Source organism: Lagenorhynchus albirostris, chromosome 10, assembly GCF_949774975.1.
Source record: "Lagenorhynchus albirostris chromosome 10, mLagAlb1.1, whole genome shotgun sequence".
In the NCBI taxonomy this organism is placed as follows: domain Eukaryota; kingdom Metazoa; phylum Chordata; class Mammalia; order Artiodactyla; family Delphinidae; genus Lagenorhynchus; species Lagenorhynchus albirostris.
Genome location: NC_083104.1, coordinates 48,544,410 through 48,570,692, shown reverse-complemented (window position 1 = coordinate 48,570,692; position 26,283 = coordinate 48,544,410). Strand labels below are relative to the sequence as shown.

The 26,283-nt window shown below is 45.6% G+C and overlaps 1 protein-coding gene across 1 annotated transcript in view; it reads left to right on the top strand.

Annotated features, from left to right (window-relative positions):
- The window catches only part of DCLK3 (doublecortin like kinase 3), a 45,734-nt gene extending 30,890 nt beyond the window's left edge, over positions 1–14,844 (top strand). The window contains exons 2-5 of the mRNA XM_060163909.1: positions 172–2,000; positions 10,083–10,215; positions 11,464–11,631; positions 14,255–14,844. Coding sequence (XP_060019892.1) covers positions 172–2,000; positions 10,083–10,215; positions 11,464–11,631; positions 14,255–14,448 — 2,324 coding nt within the window. The 3' untranslated portion in view covers positions 14,449–14,844. The remainder of the gene's footprint in view (positions 1–171; positions 2,001–10,082; positions 10,216–11,463; positions 11,632–14,254) is intronic.
- The last annotated feature ends 11,439 nt before the right edge of the window (positions 14,845–26,283 follow it).

Here is a 26,283-nt window from a genome sequence, read left to right as displayed (position 1 = left end):
GGCTTACGGGCCCAGCCACTCCGTGACATGTGGGATCTTCCCGGACCGGGGCACGAGCCCGTGTCCCCTGTATCAGCAGGCAGACTCTCAACCACTGCGCCACCAGGGAAGACCCCAGAAGGCTGTTTGAACCCCTTGGACTAATACTGTTTTGTCCTTTTTCCCCTGCAGGACATCGAGGTCTCTGTGAACATTCTCTAAAATGTTTAAGCTCGAAAATCACGGAGCGGAAGCTGCAGGGCACGTGGCTGCCTGCTGGCCCAGGGAGCCTGGAGAAACCATTCCTGGGGCCTCGAGGCTCCTTGGTGCCCATGTTCAGCCCCCAGGGTAGCCTTCACCCTGTCCACGCTGACAGCAGCCTGCTGAAGCCCAGGGTCGTGACCGTGGTCAAGCTGGGTGGGCAACCCCTCCGCAAGATCACGCTGCTCCTCAATAGACGGTCGGTGCAGACCTTCGAGCAGCTCTTGGCCGACGTCTCAGAGGCCCTGGGCTTTCCCAGATGGAAGAGTGACCGTGTGAGGAAGCTGTTCAACCTCAAGGGCAGGGAAATCAGGAGTGTGTCCGATTTCTTCAGGGAAGGGGATGCTTTCATAGCCGTGGGCAAAGAGCCACTGACGCTGAAGAACATCCAGGTGGCTATAGAGGAACTGTACCCCAGCAAAGCCCGGGCCCTGACCTTGACCCAGCACAGCCGGGTCCCCTCTCCAAGGCTGAGAAGCAGGCTTTATAGCAAGGCTCTGAAAGGGGGTCACCACTGTGGGGAGACCGAGACCACCAAGAGCTGCGGTGAGGCTGCCAGGTCCCAGGCTGCCATCAGACATCAGGGGAGGACCCCCGTGGAGGACAGGGTGAGGGGGAAGTGGGAGCCTGAACCCAGCAGCAAGGTGCCCAGGGATGCCACCCTGGAGAGGCATGCTAGCGGAGAGAAGCACCTGGGGGTGGAGATTGAAAAGACGTCGGGGGAAATAATCAGGTGTGAGAAGTGTAAGCGGGAAAGAGAGCTCCAGCAGAGCCTGCAGAGGGAGCGGCTCTCTCTGGGCACCAGCGAGCTGGACCTGGGCAGGTGCCCCAGCTATGACGTAGAGAGGCTGGTGAGGGCCAGGAGCTGCAGGAGGTCCCCTGAGGAGAAGCCCCAGGGTGGGGAGGAAGGTTGGAAGGAGGGCACCCGGAGCAGTCCCGGGCACCCGCCTCAGGAGCCGAGGAGACCCAGCAAAAGCACTGACAAGAAAGAGGACCAAGACCCAGGAGGCCAGGAAGGTCATGGCCCAGCAGCAGCCAAGGCCAAGAGGGACGTTGTCGGGGAAGCCCAGCCCATAAGAGAGGAGAAAGACAGCAGGACCGTAGGCAGGAGCAAGCAGGGAGGCTGGCTGCGGAGGGAGCATCCTGCCGACCTCGACACAGAGAAGCTCCCCAGGACCAGAGGGGATGCGCAGGAGGCAGAAAAGGAGAAAAAGCCGGGTGCGTCTGGAGGGAGGAGGATGGTTTCCCGAGATAAGCCGCCGGCCAGGGTAGAAAAGGAGCCCAAGACGAGGCCGGAGGAAAGCAAGGCGGAGCGGCCGGGCGGCAGGAGGCGGCGGCCCGCGGGCATCCTGGCGGCAGATGTGCGCAAGCAGTACGAGCCGGGCCGCGTGATCGGGGACGGGAACTTTGCGGTGGTGAAGGAGTGCAGGCACCGCGGCACCCAGCAGGCCTACGCCATGAAGATCATAGACAAGTCCAAGCTCAAGGGGAAGGAGGACATGGTCGACAGCGAGATCCTGATCATCCAGAGCCTCTCTCACCCCAACATCGTGAAACTGCATCAAGTGTATGAAACGGACGCGGAGATCTACCTGATCATGGAGTACGTGCAGGGAGGGGACCTTTTCGATGCCATTATAGAAAGTGTGAAGTTCCCGGAGCGCGACGCTGCCCTCATGCTTATGGACTTGTGCAAGGCGCTCGTGCACATGCACGACAAGAGCATCGTCCACCGGGACCTCAAGCCGGAAAACCTGCTGGTAAGCCCCGCCCTGGCTGCGGTGGAAGAGGGAGGTTATAAAACGTGGGATACCGGAAGTCCGAACGGGCTCCTGCTCTGGTACCCTTGTGCGCTAGAGCATTTACCTTTATGGTCTTTTTTTTTTTTTTAACATACTCGTTTCAGTATTTAAAACTTTGGTTGTAGTTCATAAATTGCAGAGATAAATGGGTTTTGATTAAATTATTGAGAAAGAAGCCTTCCAATTTAAACAAAATGGAAACTGTTTCCTCGTGCCTGGGAGAAAAATATTTTCACCTTGACAGTGATCAGGTGGACTTCATTTCTTGGGCATTTGCACATCCTCTGGCCTAGGTGCTAGGGGTGTCTGCTGGTAGCAGCTCCCCCTGCAGGCTTTGAGCCCACCCTCCCACCAAAAGTCCCCCTGGCCCTTTTGCAGAAGAGGTCTTGCCGCAGGAATTCAAAAGGCTCAGTACTGGGAATTCCCAGTCGGTCCAGTGGTTAGGACTGCAAGCTTCCACTGCAGGGGGCCTGGGTTCGATCCCTGGCCGGGGAACTAAGATCCCGAAAGCCTCTAGCATCAGTCCTTTCATCTCTCTGGGCCTTTGTTTCCTCACTTATAAAAGAGAAATAGTAATAGTACCTGTCTTAGAAGGTTGAGGGAGGATTGAGCACGGGAGCTGGCCTGGCACACACAGCTCAGCTGTTCTGTTTTTGGATGTAAACAATCTCCCAAAGCACCAACATCAAATAAGGACACTCTAGGACCATGATGGATCCAGACAAAAGCAAGACCTCTTCATCATCATGTCCAAATCCAGATAAGAACAAGATTGTCCAGACCACAAATGGCGCTACATTTTCCCTTTTGGGTGACTATGATTCACTGCCCCACCTTCCTCCCACCTTCTAGATAAGAATTACCAAGATGCCCAATCATAGAATTACCCTCACTTCCTGACAGTATCCAGTTCAGAGCAAAATCCTGCTTTCATGAACCCTCTCCCAAGTCACCTAACACGATCCACCTCTTACAAGTTCATTGAACACCCTCTCACTTAGATGCCTGGATCCCCAAGGTGTTGGGGATCTCCCTTGTTGCAATGAGTCAGTCAACCCAGTGTGTTCCTGAATTTCAAGTGTGTTCCTGGTGGGCTTCGTTAGGACAGTGCACTTCACGTGTTCCCTCTCTGGCCCCTTTGTCCCACTTTCTTCTTTGTAGCCCCAGTCACCACCTGATATGTTCCATATTTATTCTTCTGTTTTCTTTTTCCTCCTCCTGGAAAGTTCTGTGACCCCAGGAACATTGTTTTATTCAGACTGTACCTTGAAAACGACATCAGTTCTGTCACATAGTGGAGATTCAATAAATATCAGTTGGATGAAAGAATGAGTACAGACCCCAGCATGCTGCCTGGCAAATGGCAAGCATTCCATCAGTGGCAGCTACTCTCATTATTACTATGTTAGGAATGAGTCTGATATTAAGGTGGACATCATGAGGAAGAATCCAAAGCCAGATTGCTGCACATGAAGCCGTAGTAAATGGAGACAGTGATCTTCGTGAGCCAGTTTTTTTGTTTTTTTTTTTTTTGAGCGGGGGGATGCGGTGGAGGGGAAAGGAGTTAACCTGTTTCCTTTAATTTCATGGCTGTAGAGCCAGCCTGGAAACATCATCCCAGTACATTCATCTGCCTGTAAGTTGTTCCCACAAGCAGAATGATTTCTGAGTGAGTCGAGCTAATTATCTGGTGAAGTGAGGTCTACATTGACCCCTAATCAAGCAGCCTTGTTTTGGTCCAGATTCATAGAATTGCAGATCATTGACTGGTTGCCTGAATGACCAGGGAATAAATCTCCCTTTGAAGAATTTCATTTTTGTTTTTTGGGGTTTTTGGCCACACTGCACAGCTTGCAGGATCTCAGTTCCCCGACCAGGGATTGAACCCAGGCCCACGGCCGTGAAAGTGCCGAGTCCTAAGCACTGGACCACCAGGGAATTCCCTAAGAATTCCATTTTTAAATCATATTTTAAAACAATTTTTTAAAATTTATTTATTTTATTTTTGGCTGTGTTGGGTCTTCGTTGCTGCACGTAGGCTTTTCTCTAGTTGCGGCAAGCGGGGGCTACTCTTCACTGCGGTGCACAGGCTTCTCGTTGTGGTGGCTTCTCTTGCTGTGGAGCACGAGCTCTAGGCGCTCAGGCTTCAGTAGTTATGGCACTCGGGCCCAGTGGTTGTAGCTCACGGGCTCTAGAGTGCAGTCTCGGTAGTTGTGGAGCACGGGCTTAGTTGCTCCGCGGCATGTGGGATCTTCTCGGACCAGGGCTCGAACCCTTATCCCCTGTGTTGGCAGGCAGATTCTTAGCCACTGTGCCACCAGGGAAGCCCAAGAATTCCATTTTTGCATGAGCTAAGTGTCCTCATCCTTTTTGTTTCTGTCTTTTGGGTCTGAGCCCAAGTTTTCCCCATGTGTGATGTGCCGGACCCTGTTTACAATGGCACTTTGGAGTCATGACAGAGCAGTGTTCTTTACAGATCCTCTGATGTTTTCACCAAATTGCGTAAGCAGGAGGAATTCTGACTAGAGGCCTGGGTGGGTCCCATGAACAGAACATTTTGGGCCTGTGCTTAATAAAGCATCAGAACAGTGATACATGTTCTCGAGGATGTGGAGTGAGATCCTTTACCCTATAGGATCGTTTTCTTTTGGGGACAGTCATCTGAGCTTGCATTTTCTCCACAAGGTCCTGGAACCAATCTGTCGAGCTGGCCCATCTCTTGGGCAATAGAGACTCTCACTTGTGTTAAGGGATTGACTTGTCAGCAGTTTTTAAAATGGAGAAAGTCAGCACTTGCAGGTGGCATGTAGAGATTTGCTTCAGGAAATAAAAAATTGCAAGGAATACATTTAGTGTCGACAAGCTAGCTGCCTCTGAGAAGTCATTTGGCAACACCTTCATGGATTTAAATGTCAGTTCTTATGTGTTTTAGTGCCCTTAAAGGCAGTGAAGTGTGTGTGTGTGTGTGTGTGTGTGTGTCCTGAGAGAGAGCAAAAACTGCAGCGGAGCTATAATTTTTCAGTCTAATACATGAGTTGTTTATTGGTGTTAATTGTAATTGATATTTCGACCCTTTTTTTCTGATTTTAAAGAAATCACTTTTTTTATTGTATCTTTTTTTTACATTTTTTTAACTTTTTTTTTACATTTTTTTCCACTTTTTTAGTTGTATCATTTTTTTTACATCTTTATTGGAGTTTAATTGCTTTACAATGTTGTGTTAGTTTCTGCTTTATAACAAAGTGAATCAGCTATATGTATACATATATCCCCATATCCCCTCCTCTTGCGTCTCCCTCCCACCCTCCCTATCCCACCCCTCTAGGTGGTCACAAAGCACCAAGCAAGAAAGCCTACTTTTTGTTTTTCTAAATAAAAACTTTCTTTCGTGGTGGCAAGTCTCCTTCAGAAGCTGCAAAAAGCTACAGATCTGAGCCATCTTTGGTGGCATAGGGTAACATCTTTTCTGTCTTGTGGATAATCTGTCAGCTGGTGTTTTTCAGACTGAGTGGGCCTGTCACATTTCTAAATCGTGTCTGTCCTTTTTCCAGATGAGTAAAGTTGAATATATTGTTATGTCAGACTTAAATGCTACCTAACATAAGTTCTTTGTGGTTTTTCAGACAAAGATCTGGGGAGTGTTGGATTTGACAATAGACTCCTTGTCTGAGTTTAGAAAGGTGTCATCTCTAAACCTGTTGTTAGGATAATTATGTTGCAAACTTGGCTGGTCTTCTGAGAGTTAATATTAGTAAATATCACCATGGTGACTACTGTCCATCAATTAATGTTCTTTAGTTGACTTTAATTTAGTGTTCCGCTCTTGTGCTGACTTCTGTATTATCAAAGTAATTGTTTCTTCCTTTAATGGATGGCTACTGTCTGTATCAATACTTTGCTAAACTTAGGAGACTGATGATGTTAGAACTAACTTTTGATTACATGGCTGAGTGTGGCTGCTTTTAGAGACTTCCAGAATGTGCTAGGAGCTCTTAATGGATCTAGCAAGCTTACCATGTTGTTTTCACCAGCAGAAATATTTATATCTGATAATTGGGCCCTAGATTAAAATTTTAGGCCTGTATTACTGAGCTTATCTATTTCTAGTGATCACATTTCCTGATAAGATGCTAGTGCTCCTCTTCCCTTAGGGCTATTTAGACTCCTGAAATCTTGCAAAGAAAATTTTCATTATGAGAATTTCCAGCTTGAAGAAATATCAGTGTTAATTGCTTCTTCTGCCAGCATGTGCTCCCTTGGAGAGGTTGGAATGTGCTGTGTGGTGTTGACTGGGCCCTAAGCAAACAGGAGCCAGAGAGGTGATGATGTGTAGACACCAAAGGCATGTCACAGGCCAGTAATGTGACAGGTCCCGGGAAAACTTTGTCCCCACTGATTTTTTCAGTCATTCTTTGTATTACGCTATCTTTTGCTGTTGAAATGTGAATTGATTTTAGGCATTGGCATTTCCATGTGAATTGGTTTCTAAGATCATTTCCGTCCTCATGGCCAGTTGGAAATGGAAACTTGGAGGGAGAAGGCCAGAGGAAGCATGAAGGATCAAGTAAGAAGATGACAGATAAATAAGCTCTACCCCTTTTCTTAGGGGGAGCCAGCCGCTTGCTGTTTGGTCTGTACTCTGCTTCCATCTGCTGTTCAGAGATGATCATTGAAAGATCACATTTAAATTGATGTGCCCTTGAAGGAGAGGAGGCTGTTAATGGCTCAGAAAAGGAAAGATTCCTTTTGAAGCTTTGAGACTGTCCAGATGTGATCTGGCTGCTTATGTAAATGTAGATTGTCTGGATTCAAAGCAGGGTACTTTGGTGTGGCTAGAAAAAGGGATGATGGATGCAGATGGACCAAGAGTCATTAAAGTACCACGTAAATTAATCTCTAACACCCTTTCAGTTAGAGGGCAATTGAAAACGAGCCCCAGAAGGAATGTGACCCAGAGCAGTGAATTTAGATAAACCTGTAGATAGAGAAACGGAGATGTGGGGTGAGGACAAGGTCAGATGTGTGCACTGGGGCTGTGGTGTCAAAGTGGGTCATTTAGTGGGGTCTTTGCCTTGATGGCCACCCAGTGCCTAGTCAGCTGAGGGTACCGAGGCTCACTGATTTGTTCAAATCATACGTGGTATATGGTGTTCATTTCTGGGCATTCTTTGTTAAAAGAGGCGTCAATTAAATAGGGATTATCTAGAACTTTACAGTGCACAAGAATCGCCCTGGGGTCTCATAGAGATGCAGTTCTGTTCAGTGGATCTTGGGTAGCCTGAGGTCTCCATCAAGCTCACAAGTGATGCTTGTGCTGCTGGTTCAAGGGCTGTACTTAGCGTAGGGAGGAGCGAGAAGGGGATGATGGGTCAGGAGACCTGATCCTATAAGGATAAGCTTGAGGATTCTCGGATGTGAACTTAGAGAAGCAGCATTGGTACCACCTGGGAGCCTGTTAGAGAAACCAGAAACACCCTGGGGGGAATCCTGGTACTTGTTGCCCATCTTTGGAAGTGGTGTGTCCTTCCCAGAGGGCAGATTTAGAAAAAAGGGGTGGAGGTGGAATTCTGGATCAACGTGGGGTGAACCTCCTCACAAGTTAATCTGACTATGATCTGGATGGTCTGCCATGTGAAGCTATGGGATCTTTTCCATCTTGAGATTTCAACCAGAGGTGAATGATAGTCTGGTGGGAAGATGTTGTAGACAAGTTTCCTGTTTGGGTGGAGACTTTGATGGTTTCACAAGTTCCACACAATGTAAATTGGTGCAGCCACTATGGAGAACCATATGGAGCTTCCTTAAAAAACTAAAAATAGAACTACCATATGATCCAGGAATCCCACTCCTGGGTGTAGATCCAGAAAAGATGAATTCTCTAATTTGAAAAGATACGTGCACCCCAAAGTTCATAGCAGCACTATTTACAGTAGCCAAGAAGCAACCCAAATGGCCATTGACAGATGAATGGATAAAGATGATGTGGTACATATATATAATGGAATATTACTCAGCCATAAAAAAGGCTGAAATAATGCCATTTGCAGCAACATGGACGGACCTAGAGATGATCATGCTAAGTGAAGAAATTCAGACAGAGAAAGACAAATATCATATGATATCACTTACATGCAGAATCGAAAATATGATACAAATGGACTTATTTATAAAACAGAAACAGACTCACAGACTTAGAAAACAAACTTATGGTTACCAAAGGGGAAAGGGTCGGGGGAGGGATAAATTAGGAGTTTGGGATTAACAGATACACACTACTATATATAAAAGAGACAACCAACAAGGTCCTACACAGGGAACTATATGCAATATCTTGCAATGAACTATAATGGAAAAGAATATGAAAAAGAATATATATACATATATATATATATATATATACAACTGAATCACTTTGCTGTACACCAGAATCTAACACAACATTGTCAATCAACTATACTTAAATTAAAAAAAAAAAAGTTGCACAAATACCAGAAGGAAGAGTTATTCCAGGAGGATGTCAGTCATTTGAATTCAAGGATTAAGATAAGAACTGTTTCGAAGCCAAGAATGTGAGGTGCCTGTTGGAAAACAAAAAACCAAAAAAACCAAAAAGAAAATTCACACTGTCAGTGTGTGACCCTAAATGTAGTTAAGCTGCTCATGTAGGCGAAGTAAATAAGTCTCAAGTCACACTGACAGCTCTGAAAAATGTTACATAAAACCCGGGACTTCCCTGGTGGTGCAGTGGTTAGGACTCCACACTCCCAATGCAGGGGGCCCGGGTTCGATCCCTGCTTGGGGAGCTCGATCCCACATGCAGGCCGCAACTAAGAGTTCACATGCCACAACTAAGGAGCTCACCTGCTGCAACTATGGAGCACACATGATGCAACTAAGGAGCCCGCCTGTTGCAACTAAGATCTGGCACAACCAAATACATAAAATAAATTAAAAGATAAAATAAATTTTTTAAAATGTTACATAACTCCTGACAGCAGAGGCTGGAGACAGAAGAATTAAAAACACAGAACATTCTCACTTTCTGGAAGGAACAAATGACTCTGTGGATCCTAACCACCCTCGGGTTCTGCTATGGGTCTCATCATCCTGAGACTCAAAGAGAAAAGCTATGGAGACAAGAAGCAGTGTAATATTATTTTAGGAAGGCCATAAAATAATTTTTAAAAACAGATTTGGTATTTGAAAATGTATCCTGGGCTTTCCTGGTGGCGCAGTGGTTGAGAGTCCGCCTGCCGATGCAGGGGACACGGGTTCGTGCCCCGGTCCGGGAAGATCCCACATGCCGCGGAGCAGCTGGGCCTGTGAGCCATGGCCGCTGAGCCTGCACGTCTGGAGCCTGTGCTCCACAACGGGAAAGGCCACAACAGTGAGAGGCCCGCGTACCACAAAAAAAAAAAAAAGAAGAAGAAGAAGCACGACAGAAGTGTTTGCTAGGTAAACCATATAATTTTAGCCTCCACTGCTTATTTGTCTACTTTTTCATTACAATTCCCACTTCTTTTTCTTTTCTTTTTTTCCTCTGCTCCGACTTTACATTATCCACAGGCATTTTCTAATTCTCATTAAAGCTAGTCTGTGCTCAAAAATATCATTGATCCTTGTTCTAACTCAGTGCTGCCCAGTGGATTCTTCTCTACTGATGGAAATGTTGTAGATTTGCACGATCCAATATAATAGCCCTTAGCCATGGATGGTTACTGAACACTTGAAATGTGGCTAGTGGATCTGAGAAACTGAATTTCTAATTTTATTAGATTTTAATTTAATTAATTTAAAATAAATAGCCATCTGTGGCAATATGGTGCTACCATATCGGACAGCAGAGAAAATCTAACTCATTGGTTCTTTAGTGAGCACGTGTCACTGAGATCAAGTTGGATTTGTCAGTGTTGGGTCAATCTATAAGCTCCTGTGTTTTATTGTTTGCTTATCCTGAACTTGCATGGTTGTTGTCCTGTTAGTTTTCCTTCTTTGTTCTCATCACAATTTTGGTGGTTTGGGGATTTTGATTTCTTACAGGTTCAGCGAAATGAGGACAAATCTACCACCTTGAAACTGGCTGATTTTGGTCTTGCAAAGCATGTGGTGAGACCTATATTTACTGTGTGTGGGACTCCGACTTATGTAGCTCCTGAAATTCTTTCTGAGAAAGGTAAGGGTTACACATTGCTCTGGGGGACTTCAGCTCACTTACTAACCAAGGTTTAACTTTTAATATTTAAATTTTACATTTTTCAACATGGAGCAGTGGAAAGTCTCAGAGAGTTGGCACTAAGCTTGTACTTGGATGTTAATGGAAATATTTGAAATAGGTCTTCTTGACCAAAGCATGAGCACTTTTTCCTCACCAGGGCTGCCCTTATTACAGAGAAGGGATTGTGGTATATGTGCGTGTGTGTGTGTGCGCGCACGCACGCACACGCACGCATGCACGTGTGTTGGCAGGACGGTGAGATGGAAGATGGTGGAGAATTGGGTGGGGAACGCAAGCAAGCAAGGTCATTTGGCCACTCACCCAAGGTTACCTCTAATGGAGACAATTGGAACGGTTCTTATGGTAATTGGCTTAAAAATTCCTTTACCAACCTTGCATTTAAAGGAAAAGGAGGTCCCATTTCAAACCCAATGAATAACATTTATTACAGGCTTGTATATTGTATGAGGGTCCAGTGGACTATTTTAGTGACACACTCTGTAAAGGATATACAAGGAAATCATTATTATTATTATTATATGCCTCCAAGTATGTGAATGCCTATTTAGCCATCCTGGCACTCCAGGAGAAATCAGTTTAGCCACCCTATGATGGCTAAAGATGGGAAGGCTCTGGATGGGTTGTGGGTCTGGGGGTAGGGAGGAGGGAGAGATTTTGTCCCAGCAGCAGAAGCATCAGGGAAGCCAACATGCAGAGACTAGACTATGCATGGAGGTTGGGTGGTAGAGACATTGAGAAGACCAGCCTCAGTGGAGCAGAGGGAATTGCAGTTGGATGGGTAGGTTGAGTCTGGATTCCCCACAAGTGAGTTTGGACTCGGTGTGGGCAGCATAGTAGCTGTGGTAACACGGTGACAGTGGGACAAGAGAGTACTGAGCGACTATAGACATTTTAATGGAGGCGTTACTGAGCTGGATAAGAGAGGAATGAAAGCAAATAGTCTACGTGAACTCTGGGAAGTCAGGATGGTAGGGCTCGCACCAACTAACACAGGGTGTCGGAAAGGTAAGCTCTTTTGGGAGATGGGGATGGGGTGAGTTAGACTTTGAACACACTGACTCTGTAGAGATATTTAGGTGGATACACAGAGTTGTCTGGTTGGCTGAACGTGTGCTTTTGAGACCCCTCGATACAGAGATGGCAGCCAAAGTGGTGAGATAATGTGTCTCTGCCTCTACTGCACAGGTTATGGGCTGGAGGTGGACATGTGGGCCGCAGGCGTTATCCTCTACATCCTCCTGTGCGGCTTCCCCCCATTCCGCAGCCCAGAGAGGGACCAGGATGAGCTCTTTAACATCATCCAGCTGGGCCACTTCGAGTTCCTGGCTCCTTACTGGGACAACATCTCTGACGGTGAGACCTGGGGCTTCCCGGGCAGGAGGGAAGGGGATGGAGAGATGGAGCCCCTCCGGGGATCAGGTCAGATGTGTAAAACGCCACCCAGAGAACCCACTACGGTACCTGGGCTGTCAGCATCTTGTGCTTCATCCTTTATTTACTGCTAGATTGGTGTAGATTTCCATGGCATTCCGAACACGACTTGCTTTGAGATATAACGAAAGATTCTCACCACCAGTTGTAGTCACCAAATACTTTTCCTGAAGCCAATTAAAGAACCTCGGAACTGAAAAATAAACTGAAAAATATCAGAAATGTGTAATCCTCATTTGGAAAGATCAAAGCCATCTCATAGGGAATTCCCTGGCAGTCCAGTGGTTAGGACTCGGCGCTCTCTCTGCCGAGGGCCCAGGTTCAATCCCCGGTTGGGGAACTAAGATCCCACAGGCGTGCAGTGCAGCCAAAAAAAAAAAAAAAAATGCCATCTGCCATCTCATATACAGAAGTATTTGGGAATTGGACAGACTGGAGATGCGTATTTCACCTGTGAATAATCAGGCTCCTATGGGGGCATACTTGGGGCACAGGGGCTCTGGAAGGTCGAGGGAGAAGGTCTCAGGTACTTTTTAGTGGAGCAGAAGCATGTGTGGTCCTCCTCCTTTTCGGCCCTTTCAAGTGGAATTTTCCCCCTTGTTTCTACTGATCTGTATGTACTACCCACTGCCCTTGTAAAATTGAGAACTAGATCACTGGGCGTTTTGAGTCTTTAGCTGAAAAAGTAGAATAGGAGTGATAACTTTTCCCCAATTTCCCCTAAACACATCATCTAAGATAAGTTATTCATCTGCCCTTGTCCTCAGCTCTGCCTCCTCATCTGGGGCTCGGGCTTGCGGGAAGGGAAGAGCTTCATTTTTTTCCACTTAACTAAGGTGGGCAGAGGGTAGCTTGCTGCCTGTAGGGTAAGGGTCTTGAGCTGATCAAGGCAGTGGCAATTTAGGAATTGAAGGACTAAAAATCATTTTAGAAAGTTCTATGCTACACTGTTCTTAGATTTGGTTATGGTGGCCCCTGCCCTGAGTCCCATGCCTTAGAGGGTCTGCTCTGGTTACATGTCTCCCCAGAAGTGAGGAGACTCTGGGGACAAGAGGCTGTGCCCCCCGCCAGAGCCCAGGCTCCCCCTTCTAGACCACTTAACCGGGACCCCAGAATTTCCCACACAAATGGCCCAAGCCCACTTCCAAGGCTTGTGAGACCTCTTTTCCCAGCCCCTCCCCACAGTGCCCTAGGCTGCCAAGGAGCAGCTGTTTGGGGGGCGTAGGGGGAGCACAGACATATTGGTGGGGTGTCCAACTGTCCACACACAGGCATGTGAGACTGAGAATTCCGTTTAAACCTGGGCTTCTACCCCCTGAGTCCTCCGAGGACCTTGAAGGAGTGATGCTGGCATGAATGGGGAAGGGGTACATTGAGGGCGGAATCTGCCCAGTTTGAACGGGGTGGGGTAGGAGAAATCCTGTGGTCTCCGTGCTCAAGAGGTGGCTGGACAGTGGCCATAGAAGCGGGGCAATTGGTGGGTGAACAGCTGACCTTGAACAAGAGGCATCCCCCAATAAAGGTAAATAAACATGGGTATCTTTTTCCCCATGCATTCTTTTTTTAAAAATATATATATACATTCATGCCTTTATTATTTTTTTTTTTTTGGCGTGTTGCACAGCTTGCAGGGAACTTGGTTCCCCAACCAGGAATTGAACACGTGCCCCGCTGCAGTGGAAACGCGGAGTCCTAACCACTGGGCCACCAGGGAATTCCCTCCCGTGTATTCTTGAGTAATTGGTTAAGAGGCTCAGGGAGCCGGCCTGGGAGAGCCAGCGAGCCAGGGAGAAATCTCTTCTCCTCCCCGTCTGCCACCTGACCCACCAGCTGTCACCACATCTCTCTAGAATCAGTCATGGTCTTGAGCAAAAAATGAAATTCATTTTGAATTTGCATTATTTACTACTTAAATCTCTTTGCCCATGTTTTTCAGTTTTGTCAATCTGGAGGTATATTTATCAATTTAGGAAGGAAGATTGGACATATTTTATTTAACAACTTGATAGTTTGATTTACAAATTTTAAAATATGTAGATGTATACTATGTGGCCTCCATGTGTCCTCTTGGGCTGGGCAGCACCATGGGTGTTAGTTGCAGGCCTGACCTCATGACTCTATGTCTAACATGGTAGCCCTTAGCTGCATGTGGCTATTTGAATGTAACTGTAAATTAATTAAAAGGAAATGCAATAAGAATTCAGTTCAGGAAATTCCCTGGTAGTCCAGTGGATAGGACTCTGTGCTCTCACTTCCCAGGGCCCGGGGTTCAATCCGTGGTCAGGGGGCTAAGATCCCGCAAGAGGCTCGGTGCGGCCAAAAAAAAAAAAAAGTTCAGTTCATCAGTCGCACCAGCCATATTTCAAATGCTCAGTAGTCCCAAGAGGGTAGCGCAGATATGGAAAGTTTCCACCATGGCAGAAAGTTCTCTGATCCAGCCATGGTGCTAACAGGAAGGTTTGTGTCCTTATTTCCTGTATGGGGAAGGGAAACTTCAAACCACCTGCATGCATCTCATTTTTCCGTCTTTCTGTCATTCCAACAGCTGCCAAAGATCTGGTGAGCCGGTTGCTGGTGGTAGACCCCAAAAAGCGCTACACGGCCCACCAGGTCCTTCAGCATCCCTGGATTGAAACTGCTGGAAAGACCAGAAGGGCAAAGCTACAAAAGGAGGGGCCCCCCAGCAGCGAGAACCACTTCCGGAGCCAGCACTCGAGGGCTGCAGAGCAGGCGTCATAGTCACAGCCTCAGCATTCGCTCAGCCCTCGGTTCTGCTCGGGGACAGAGAAAAGGATAGATGTCAAGGAGAAAACTAGTGAAAAAGCCTTCCTCCCATAATTGGAGAATCAGGGGAAGGAGAGAAGACAGTATATTTTAAAGCTTATTTAACAAAATAAACTTGAGTCAATGTTAAATGTTGTAACATATTTTTAGATTTGAAGCCTTTAATACATTTTTTGGGGGGTGAGGGGGAGACTTGTTCTCAGTGAAGAATTTTTGGTAATAATGATGTGTTTTGCTTCCTCCTCGTAATCAAGTTCATAGTAAACTACATGAGTGGTGCTTACCAGGGTCTAAACTCCCCCTGTGAGATTAATAAGCTGAATCGTGGTCCTTCTGTGTTAATAAAATGTGCTCTGGATGACTGAAGTAACTGTATTCTGATTACTTTTCAATGCTGGTGATGAGAGCCAGGGAGTTATAGTTCAGACATGCCTCCCGAAACCACTGTGACTACGTATAAATGTGCTGATGGACCCTTGATGAACTGGCCAGGTCTGTTTAGGTTGTGCTGGTCTTGGTCTCTAGCATTTTAGCCTTACTGAAAATCAGATTTAGTGCAGCCTGAAATGGAAAGAAGAAATCATTGGGAATTCCCTGGTGGTCCAGTGGTTAAGATGCCGTGCTTCCACTGCTGGGGGCACGGGTTCGCCTTCTGGTCGGGGAACTAGTATCCTGCATGCTGCGCAGCATGGCCAAAAGAAAAAGAAATCATTGATTTATTCCCGCCCCTTCAGGACCCATTTAGACTGCGTTTCAGCCGATGATCCCTGAGTCTGAGTCCCGTCTACGTGAAGTTAGGCACTCAGGTGTGACTGTGTTAACATTTTCAGATCACGAGGGAGCCATCTAGTGCATTACTATGTCAGAAACGCAGTCGATATGTTACGCCTAGGCTGGAAGGAGCTCAGAATGTTCAGGCATGTTCCTATCTGCAGGGCAGACTGTGGAGGGCATAGGACATGTTGGTTATTTCACTCCGGACTTCGGTACCAACAGATGACCCTGGGAGTATGTATGAGCTGATAGCAAAACATCATCCTGATATTTTCCAGCTTGACTTTTCTAGGTTATATGTAACCTGGTCAATAGGACACAGAATCAGCCCCAAAGTGCAGGTTTCTCACCCCCCCCATCCCTTCCCTCACAGTGTAGGTGTCATCTCAGTGGAGGAAGTGCATCCGACAGGAAACAGGAACAGCGAGAGTTTAGTATAAGGAATTGCTGGAACAGGTGTTGGAAAATGCAGAAAGCACACAGGAAGTAATTCAGAGATGGTGACTCCTAGATGAGGAGCCAAGGGAAGAGACTTGGGCGATTCGAATGTAGAAGCTTGGAGGAGAAACCCTTGCAGCACATTCTGACTGTGCCACCCAGATGCCCCCTCAAGGCTGAAGGGAATGAGCTGCAGGGTGATGCTGGCTGATAGCCCTCAGCAATCACCAGGGACAGGAACAGCCCTTAGCTGGCGGGAGTCACTTCACCCAGGATCACATGCCCCTCCTGGGAAGTGGCTGCATCCAATGATGGGTCTACACAGGGCTCGGCCAGACAACACTGAAGGGCTATCCAGCTTCACAGCTCCCCGTGGGGGTTGGCTGAGCCCTTTGCCCAGTCCTGCTGCTTTCCCTTCTCTTCCAGGCGTGATGGCCCTGAGATCACTCCCTAATGAAACTTCTGCATGCTGATCTCCATCTCAGAGTTGGCTTCGCAGAGAACAGAGCCTGGGACACCCCCTAGGAACTTAGAACGACTGCAAAGAGGTACCAGCTGGTGCTTTGATCTCAGGGGTCCGAGAAGGGGCCCCATGGAGCTGGGACCCAGACACCTGAGGGGGGGGTGCTGTCCACAGGCAGTACAGTAGGACTCATTCTGGAAAAGTGGAAAGAGGCTGGAAGCTGGAACCAATTGCTACTGGAACATCTTTTGATAGTGTCACCAAAGGCACTAAATCCAAAAGAGAATTTTCAGACCTCATAGGGCATCATTTGATTCTACTGACCTCTCTCTCTTTGAATCATTTCTCCAGTTGGCTTCCATAAGTCATGCATTTTCCTGGTTTTCCCCCTACATCTCTTTTTACACCTTTGGGTCTTCTGAGTAGGTTTGGTCTTCCACTTGTTAAAAGTTGTAGCTCCATTATTAGTCACTAGAGAAATGCAAGTCAAACCCACAATGAAATAGTAGTACACAGCTATTAGAATGGCTAAAATTAATTGGCTAAAGTAAAAAGATTGACACTGCCCTGTATTGGTGAGGATTTGGAGCAATCGGAACTCTTGTACATTGCTGTTGGGGATGTAAAAATGGTATTCCTTTTTTGGAGAACAATTTGGTAGTTCCTTCAAAAGTTAAACATACACCTACCATATAATCCAGCTATTCCACTCCTAGGTATCTACAAGAGAAATTAGAGCATATGTCCACACACACACACACACACACACACACACACACTTGTACACAAATATTCACAGGCACTCTATTTGTAGTAGCCTCAAAGTGGAAACAATCTGAATGTCCCTAAATTGGTGAGTGTAGAAAAAAATCGTGGTAGGTCCATCCAATGAATACTCTTCAGCAATAAAAAGGAATGACCTGCTGATACATGCAACAGAATGGATAAAACTCAAAATAATTAGGCTAAGTGAAAGTGTAATAGGGAAGAACCTTTGTATCCTATTACAAGGTAATCTGAAAGGGATGTTGCCTGTAAGTTTAAATTATACATCATGGCCCATCTCTGGGAACCATGCCTCCCAGGCAATGAGTGTTAAGCTAAAATACCCTTGTTTAACCCGCAGAAAACATCCTGACCAGGCCCACCTGTGAATGACTGCAGGGAGGAAGAAATTAACACATCCCCTCCAGAGGCTGAGGGGAACCAGGAAATGTTTAACTTTACTCCCTCCCCTTTTAGTATAAAAGAAGCTTGAATTCTAACTCAGGCAAGATGGTACTTGGGGGGTATGAGTCCACTGTCTTCTTGGTCTGCTGGCTTTCCTAATAAAGGCACTATTCCTTGCCCCAATAACTCGTCTCTCGATTTATTGGCCTGTCGTGCAGCGAGCAGTACAAGCTTGGACTCAGTAACAAATTTTGGCAAGCCAGCCAGCCAGGAGCATTTCTACTCGTGGCCAGCTGGCCCTGGTGGGGAAATTTTCAGGTAAGGCCCTAGCAGCTACTGGGACCACTTGTCCTGAGGATTTTCCCTTCAAAATTCTCCAAAGCAGTACCGGCTGCCCCAGCTCTTGCCAGTTGGGGCAAGGAATCCACATTTGGTAGCGGGTGGGCTTGATACCGCAGGGTAAGTCGTGCTGGCGTAGACAGCCAGGAACTTTATTTCTTCTCCATTTGGAGCTTTTTCTCCAGAATAAGCCAATTTGTTTATGTACCTTGCTGGAGAGAGGAAAGAGTTGGACTTTTACCCAATTTGTGAACGTGTTCATTTGTTTCTTTGGATACTAGCATTTGTATGTGCCGTTTGTGTTTTTTATTTGTCTTGAAAAACAAGGAATGTTTCAACTATCCCTAAAGAAAGTCCTCTGAGGTGTGTTTTGGATAAGTGATCTGATTACAGCTATGAACCCATGGGTGAGAGGAAGATGATACTTTATATCATTGTAACCATGTGTGGCCATAGTACCTGTTAGGATCTCCACAAGGGATTTAGGCAGGGTTACTTTGGGACCCTATGCACCTTGTACCCTTGCTGTGTCAGTTACGTCATTCATGGTCTCCTGTGTCATTGGCATATGTAAAACCCAAGACTAAACTTGAGGGTTCATTTAGGATGTTGTTTGTCCTTTGGGTTTTTTGTTTCATTTTGTTTGGTACTTTTCTCCATTTACAGCCAAATCAGCTTTGTGATATTTTAAACGTTTACTGATGTCAAATGGAGGAAAGAAACAGACAAAAAACCAAAAACCTGTCTGTTCTTGTCCAAGAACGGGACATTCCCAGGAAGAAGAGAAAGGTTCTACTTGGTTCCTAAAGTCACCAAATGCTACAAATAGAAGTATCTTTTCCGTAAATATTAGTAAAAAGGGTTTAGCTGTCTGAACAGGTGACCTTGATTTGTCCCATCTGCCAGAAACCCTGTTTGAATCCAACCTCTTTTGTAACTGGTGGGTTTTACATTGCTGCACCTGATTCATGGCTGACATTTTGGAATGGGAATTGAGAGGTCCCTGTGTTTGAGTTTGTATGTGAGTTATAGATGTGTGACATTGCCACAATTGATTTTGGGGGGGCTCTATTTGATTGGTTTGAGGGAAATTATGTGCTTATATTCATACTCAAACATGGAAGAGACCGACCAGAATGACTTTTGGGTTCACGTGATCTAGGAAATATTCAGTGTTGCTTTACTATCTAGAGTTAAAGTTAGCTGAAACTTGCTGGTTTAATACAGATATGTCTTTAGAGTCATCAACATTAAGTATCGTACTTTCATTGTACCTAAGTTTACTAGAAATCAAATAAGACCTTTATTATTCCTGTTAAAAAGTTTGTCAGCAAGGAAAATAACAATATGAAAATATTTTTAAAATATATTTATTTATTTATTTTGGCTGCACTGGGTCTTAGTTGCAGCATGTGGGATCTTCGTTGCAGCATGTTTAGTTGTGGCATACAGATTCCTTAGTTGCAGCATGCATGTGGGATCTAGTTTCCTGACCAGGGATCCAACCCGGGCCCCCTGCGTTGGGAGCACGGAGTCTTACCCTCTGGACCACCAGGGAAGTCCCATGACAAAGACTTTAAGTAAATAAAATAGAGGTAAATGAGGTAAGAGTTTTAGGTAAACTGTATAGGAATAATTATGTTTTGGGAATGTCTATCTAAAATAGTCTCTCTAGATTTTCGTAACTTTAAACTAAGCTAAATGAAGAGAATTCATTGACTATCTGGGTCATTTCAAATAGGATAAAATATTGGAACATTACTTGCTGGGCAGGTCTAAGTTTACCTACCTTTGCCTTCTCAGGAGAGGAAGACTAAAAGCATAAGCTTGTTAGTCAGGAAATTCAGGTATGATGAACAGTTTACGATTGCTTGCTTCTTGATTTTCACTAGAGATTAAGGTTTTAAGGTTAAGAATTATGAGGGAAACATTTCAGTATGTAAAGATGTAGGATGTCTGTTTTCAGCAGAGCGTGAGGAATGAAAATGCATTTTGTTAAAGGGAAAAACGTGGTCTTGTCCTAGAGCTGGTTGTTTCTGAATGGACAAGAAAGTGAGGGGCAGATTAATATGGACACAGAAAATTGTGGAATGTTTGTGGAGGAGGACCACTGAAAGAGTCTTGTGCATGGTTGGGATTGGCTAAGATGAGATTGAACTTAATTAAGAAAATGAATTTTAAAGGTAAAGTGGTACAGAACCTGAATTTGGTTCTCTAAGAAGACAGTTTTCTTGAAATACTGAACTGTGTTTGGTAATTAAGTTTCTTTAAAGTGATCTGTATTTGTCATTGATCTTTTATCACTGGTTAAAGCTTTTTGATATTTCTGACAAACTTCCCAAAGATCAAACTCTAAATGAAGTTCATTTGACCTCTAGCTAATATTGAGGCTTTTCAAAGGGTCCCTGGAAGCCCTCAAATTATTTGTGTTCTCTCCATCTCAGAAACAGTAAACTAATTAGGCTTATTTGGTATGTTGAATTACATGGGAAGCATTGTCAAATAAGTGGCGGTAAAATTTCTTAGATTGTATCATATGGGTAAATGTCATTAACATACACATTTTAGAAATTATATGGAACTCCTAAAATTCTTGCATATCTTGGTAAATGATATCAGTCATAATTTTATTAATTGTCTTAAATTGTGTCACAGCAGTAATCAAGTACAATTACAGTGTAATGCCAGTGGGTTGATGCCAAAGCAAAAAGGCGTCCCTTTTTTTTGACAACATTTCTAGTTTTTTTTAATGGATTCTAATTTCTTTATAAATCTAGATTATGGAACAGTGATTGTTGTTAACAATATTAATTCCAAAAGGCATCCTTTCAGCGGTTAGAGATGATCAATTGCTATTTATGGTTTTACAGTGGCTTTTGAATGACTATAGCTATTTTGTGAAGAAGCAGGGAAGAAAGATGAAATCTTTTTATTTTTTATTATTTTATTTTTGCTGTGTTGGGTCTTCGTTTCTGTGCAAGGGCTTTCTCTAGTTGTGGCAAGCGGGGGCCACTCTTCATCGCGGTGCGCGGGCCTCTCACTGTCGCGGCCTCTCTTGTTGCGGAGCACAGGCTCCAGACGCGCAGGCTCGGTAGTTGTGGCTCACGGGCCTAGTTGCTCCGCGGCATGTGGGATCCTCCCAGACCAGGGCTCGAACCCGTGTCCCCTGCATTAGCAGGCAGATTCTCAACCACTGCGCCACCAGGGAAGCCCCAAGATGAAATCTTTCATGTGCAAGCATTTGTGCTATTATCAGAGAAAATAAGAAAAGGGAATGAGAGTGAGATTATGTTGCTTCCGACCTTCACTCCTCCAGCTGAGCTGGCTGTGCCAGCTGCTCTGGCCGCCATACCAATATATGTACCCCTTCATCACCTTCTGTTCTTATTCAGCCCCAGTTCCTGACGCTGGGGTTCAGGACTGTCCCTGCTTATACGGATCAATTAGAAAATCCTGTGTTAGTTTCTGGGGCACAGGGACTTGGTCTGGTATTGCCATCTAAGACCAGACAGGGCACCCAACTTGGGCCAGGAGCCACTCCCAGGACAGGGAAATTTCCCTTCCCCCACTAACTCACAGGGAACCTAAATACAAATGATCAGCCAGCTGGGTTTCTCAGACTTGTTTAATTTGAAAGATCACGACCCTCCTTATAGGGAGGATCCTCTACACCTGAAGCCCACTTGGCAGCACCGAAATCTGAACCAAATTGAGACCCCAATGAGGGAGGAATGCCCTTATTAGAGCATGACTTATGAGTGCATCTTGGCCGGGCTTTGAAAAGGGGAACCAAAGCAAGAGTTTGAACAAAATTCAAGAAATTCAGCAAAAAAACAAATGAAGACCCCTCTGAATTTTTGCAAAGGATTTATCGGGCCTACAGACATCAACCTAATGCAGATCCCAAGGCCCCTGAAAATATTACAGAGGTTAAATTTGACCTTTTGGGGGCAAACTGCCTCAGATATCAGGAGAAAGTTGCAAAATTTAGATGGTGCATTTGGAATGAAGCCCTCTCAATTGGTAGATGGTGCTTTTAAAGTGTTCAACAGAGAACAACAACAGAAGAAAGAAGATGCAAAACAAAAACGCCAATTTTCTCACCTTCCCGGAAGGTGAGTAACTCAAAAGAGAGCTAAGTCCCCATTGGGGAAGGAACAATGAATGCACTTACTGTAAGGAGGAAGAACATTGGAAAACAGATTGCCCTAAAACAGCAGAACAATAAAAGACAAGAGCCTCTCACATGGTAGAAAGAGAAGAACACTGAATGAAGAGGCCCAGGGGCTCCCTTGGACTTGAGGTGACTAATTCCCCACAGGAGCCCCGGGTGAAATTGTCAGTGGGAATGAGCTGATTAACCTTCTGATAGACCTTATCCTGAAGTTTTTCACCAGAACAGCCTGACCTCAGAGTCCCACCAGAACACTCTTTAAGCCTACAGATGGCACCCATGAAAATCCCAGGAAAGGAGACGGAGCTGTTTCCCGCAAGGTCTGCAAAAAGGTGTTAGTTTCATGTGTACAGCAAAGTTATTCAGTTATACATATATATATTTTTTCATGTTCTTTTCCATTATAGGTTATTACAAGATATTGAATATAGTCCCCTGTGTTATAGAGTAGGACCTCATTGTTTATATATTCTATATATAGTAGTTTGTATCTGTTTATCCCAAACTCCTAATTTATCCCTCCTTCCCCCCTCCCCTTTGGTAACCATGTCTGTGAGTCTGCTTCCGTTTTGTCAATTAGTTCATTTGTATCAATTTTTAGATTCCACTTATGAGTAGTATCATATGATACCTGTCTTTCCCTTTCTGACTTAACTTCACTTAGTATGATCATCTCTAGGTCCATGCACATTGCCGCAAATGGCATTATTTCATTCTTCGTTATGGCTGAGTAATATTCCATTGTATATATAGACCACATCTTTATCCATTCACCTACCAATGGACACTTAGGTTGCTTCCATGTCTTGCCTATAGAAAATAGTGATGCTGTGAACACTGGGGTGCAAGAAAATCTTTCAAAAATCTTTCAAAGTAGGTCCTATTCAGCCCTCTTCCGAGATTGCAACTATAGTGAATGTTCCAAAAAGCAAATCAAGTCCTATGATTAGGCTTAAAAACCTTAAGTGAATTACCACTGCCTCCAGGAAAAGTCTAAGGCAATTGTCAGGGCTTATAAAGCCTTTCATGGATTGACCTCTGCTCACCTCACGCCAGGCCCTTCCCTGCTGAAGCATTTGCTGCTCCCCAAACATGCGGTGCTCTCTCTTCACACTGAGTCTTTATGCTCTTCTTCCTTTGCCTGGAACACTTTTCTTCCCCCTTTCTTCTGGAAACTTCGCATCAGTGATTCAGGTCATGGCTGAGATGAGACATCCTCTTCGAAGTCTTCCCCTGGAATTCCCTGACAGTCCAGTGGCGAAGACTCAGCGCTTTCACTCTTACTTACACTGCTGTGGGCCTGGATTTGATCCCTGGTCAGGGAACTAAAATCCCACAAGCTGCATGGCACAGCCCCCCAAAAAAGTCTTCCCAGTTCTGAGCTCCCCGAGCCCCTTGAGCTTCCCCCCGTGCTACAGTCTCACCAGTGTGGTAGATGCTACCTGTTTACCTTCTGTTTAATCCAACAGAATACGAGTCTGTTGAAGGCAGCCAATGTCTCTCCTTCATTAGAACCTGAAAAAACTGTAACAGATATTTTCGAATGAATGAAAAAATAAAACTCAGCTTGGGACACATTGAGTGGGGGTGTTTATGCGACACAGAAGGCAAAGGCATCTGGTTGAACAGTAATGTGCTGATAAGTGGTTATCTGCTGACTCTTGACAAAGCCCTGATTGGTAGCCTTTGTGGAATGCCATGGTGTAAATTGCATTTCAGTTTCCATGTGGCTGATTTCAAGCTCCCAATGTGACATTGAGAGATAGAGTTGGGAAGAGATGTGTGCCATTGGCTCTCGTGAGTTGCCATGACTGGGCTCCAGTGCACCACTGCCTGTGGGCAGGTGGGTGTGGGGAGTGGGATTAGGCTGGAGAGATGGATTTGGTGACCATCTGTGGAGTGATGGTCATTGGAGCCGGGGAGCACCAAGATGACCCACAGAGTTGGCTCGGGGTCAAAAGAAGAAAAGAAGGATAGATTCTGAGGCGACACCAGCATTGACGTGGCCTGTAGAAAAAGAAGCCTCTTTGAAGAAAGAGGCAGGGAGACCTGAAATAGAAAATCAGTAGAACTGGGTCACTATTGTGTCATGGAAGCCAGGCAGTGGGAACCAAAGAGTAGAAATTCTCAAGATCCCCACTGGCAAATAAAGCAGAGTGATTCAGTAATGGAAGTGCTACAAAATGTGTGTTGCATCTCAAAGTTAGCAGGTTGGTGTTATTGAACCAGCGTTGTGAGGATAGCAGCCAGATTTGGAGAAGAAAATATTTGAAAAGAAATTGTATGTGGCCAGCGAGGCTGGTGTTTTGGGTGTTACATTAGTTATTGATATTTATTATTTCATAACAAATTACTCTACAACTTAACGTTTATTGTTGTTTTAAGCTACTATCTCATACCCGCTGTGGGTCAGTGTTTCAGGAACAGCATAGCTGGGTAGTTCAGACTGGGGTCTCTCATGAGGTTGTACTTAAGATGCTGGCCTGTGCTGCTGTCATCTGAAGGCTTGACCAGAGCTAGAGGACATGTTTCCAAGATGGCACACTCATGGGATTGGCAAGTCAGTCCTGGCTGTTGGCAGGAGGCCTCAGTTCTTCCCCCATAAGGAACTCTCCTTAGGGCTGCTTGAATGTCCCAACAGTATGGCAGCTGGTTTCCTCCAGAGTGAGTGATCAGAGAAGAGAATGGCAGAAGATGCAATGTCTTTGACATAGCCTCAGAAGACATATGCCATCACTACTGCAGTATCCTACTGATCACACAAACCAGCCCTGAAGGAGTGACACAAGGGCACAGTTACCAGGAGGAAAGTTCATTGGGGACCATCTTGGAGGCTGGCTACCACAGCATGGGACCAGGCAAGCCAGGGTTGTGAGGACTGGTGGGATTAATTGGCCTCAGGGTTGTAAGAAGAACTCTGATATAAATTGGCTTCATAGAATCAGAGGTGTATTTGGGTTCCCTGATAGTTATTAGGCCCTCAGTGTGAGTACATCTTCCTGTAGACTTGAGGCTGGTCCCCCAGCAATGTCGAGAATTTTTTCTATGAGGACCACAAACCAGCAGAGGCTGAGGCCTAACATGAAGGCCCTTGGCTAAGTCTGTTTCAAACACATAGCCCTCTCTTGGAAGGTTCACAATGGCTGGACCTAGAAATTTGTGTATCAAGATAAAAGTAGCGGGCTTCCCTGGTGGCGCAGTGGTTGAGAGTCCACCTGCTGATGCAGGGGACACGGGTTCGTGCCCCGGTCCGGGAAGATCCCACATGCCGCGGAGCAGCTGGGCCAGTGAGCCATGGCCACTGAGCCTGCGCGTCTGGAGCCTGTGCTCTGCAACGGGAGAGGCCCCAACAGTGAGAGGCCCGCATACCACAAAAAAAAAAAAAAAAGGCCCAGATGTTGCTTTCCACAAACTCCATCCTTATGTCTTCTTGGGTGTTTTTCAATGTGTTAGTCCACAGGGTGGAAGGCATTACCACGCTCATTTATTTTTCATGGAGTGTTGTAACAGGAACCCTGGATTCGACAAGTGAAGGTGGAAGCCATATTAATGATGTATGTTAAGTACAGCTGATCAGCACTCCTGTCACCGTAACATCACTGAGAGCATCAGAGCAAAGAGGCACACAGGTGGCAATGTGGTCACGTACTGTATCCCTTCTGCCACAAGATCCGTAATGAAGTGACTAGAGGTGAATCTTTAGCTTTCAGCCTAAGTTAGTTGTTCTCCAGCATTAGTGAGCCATCCCAGGGTGAATCTAACTCAGTGGGTCTCCATCTCTCCCTCCCTCTCTTCCTTCCTTCCAACAAATATCTCTTAAGCTCCTGCCGTGTATCGGACAATGCCTTAGGCCTAGGAATCTGCATGTAACAAGCTCTGTAAATGATTTTCACATAGCTGGTTCGCGGAACACATCGTAGGAGAAGCTGGCCTAAAGAAACCTGTAATTGGTACTGTGGTTGTCTCTCTAGCATCCATTTTATCCAGCCCCCCACCCCCTCACACAGATGTATGTTGTGTTTAGGTGGCTCTGTTCTCAGCCATATGCTTCGGCAGAGGCTGACCGAAGAGGCATACATATCATCGATGAAAATAGTCAATAAACAATGTATAAGAGGAATAGAAAAGAGTTTCCTTTGAGCCAAAACTGAGGACTACAGCCTGGGAGACACAGATTCAAGAAGCCTTTGAATTGTGTTCTGCTGGTCTTCAAAATGGGGCGGGGGGCTCATAAAGACAAAAAAACTGCAGAATTACATAAGTTGTTTGGCAAGAATTAGGAGTGGAGCTGGCAAGAAGTAAGGGTGATAGTTAGCAAGGATTGGTCCAAATGGTTGCATAGTTACAAGGGGAGACCTTGAGACCATAGAGCTGCAGCTGGCAGCAGCTAGCAGATATTGTTTTGAGACTGGCTGGTGGTGTCCTTGAGTCT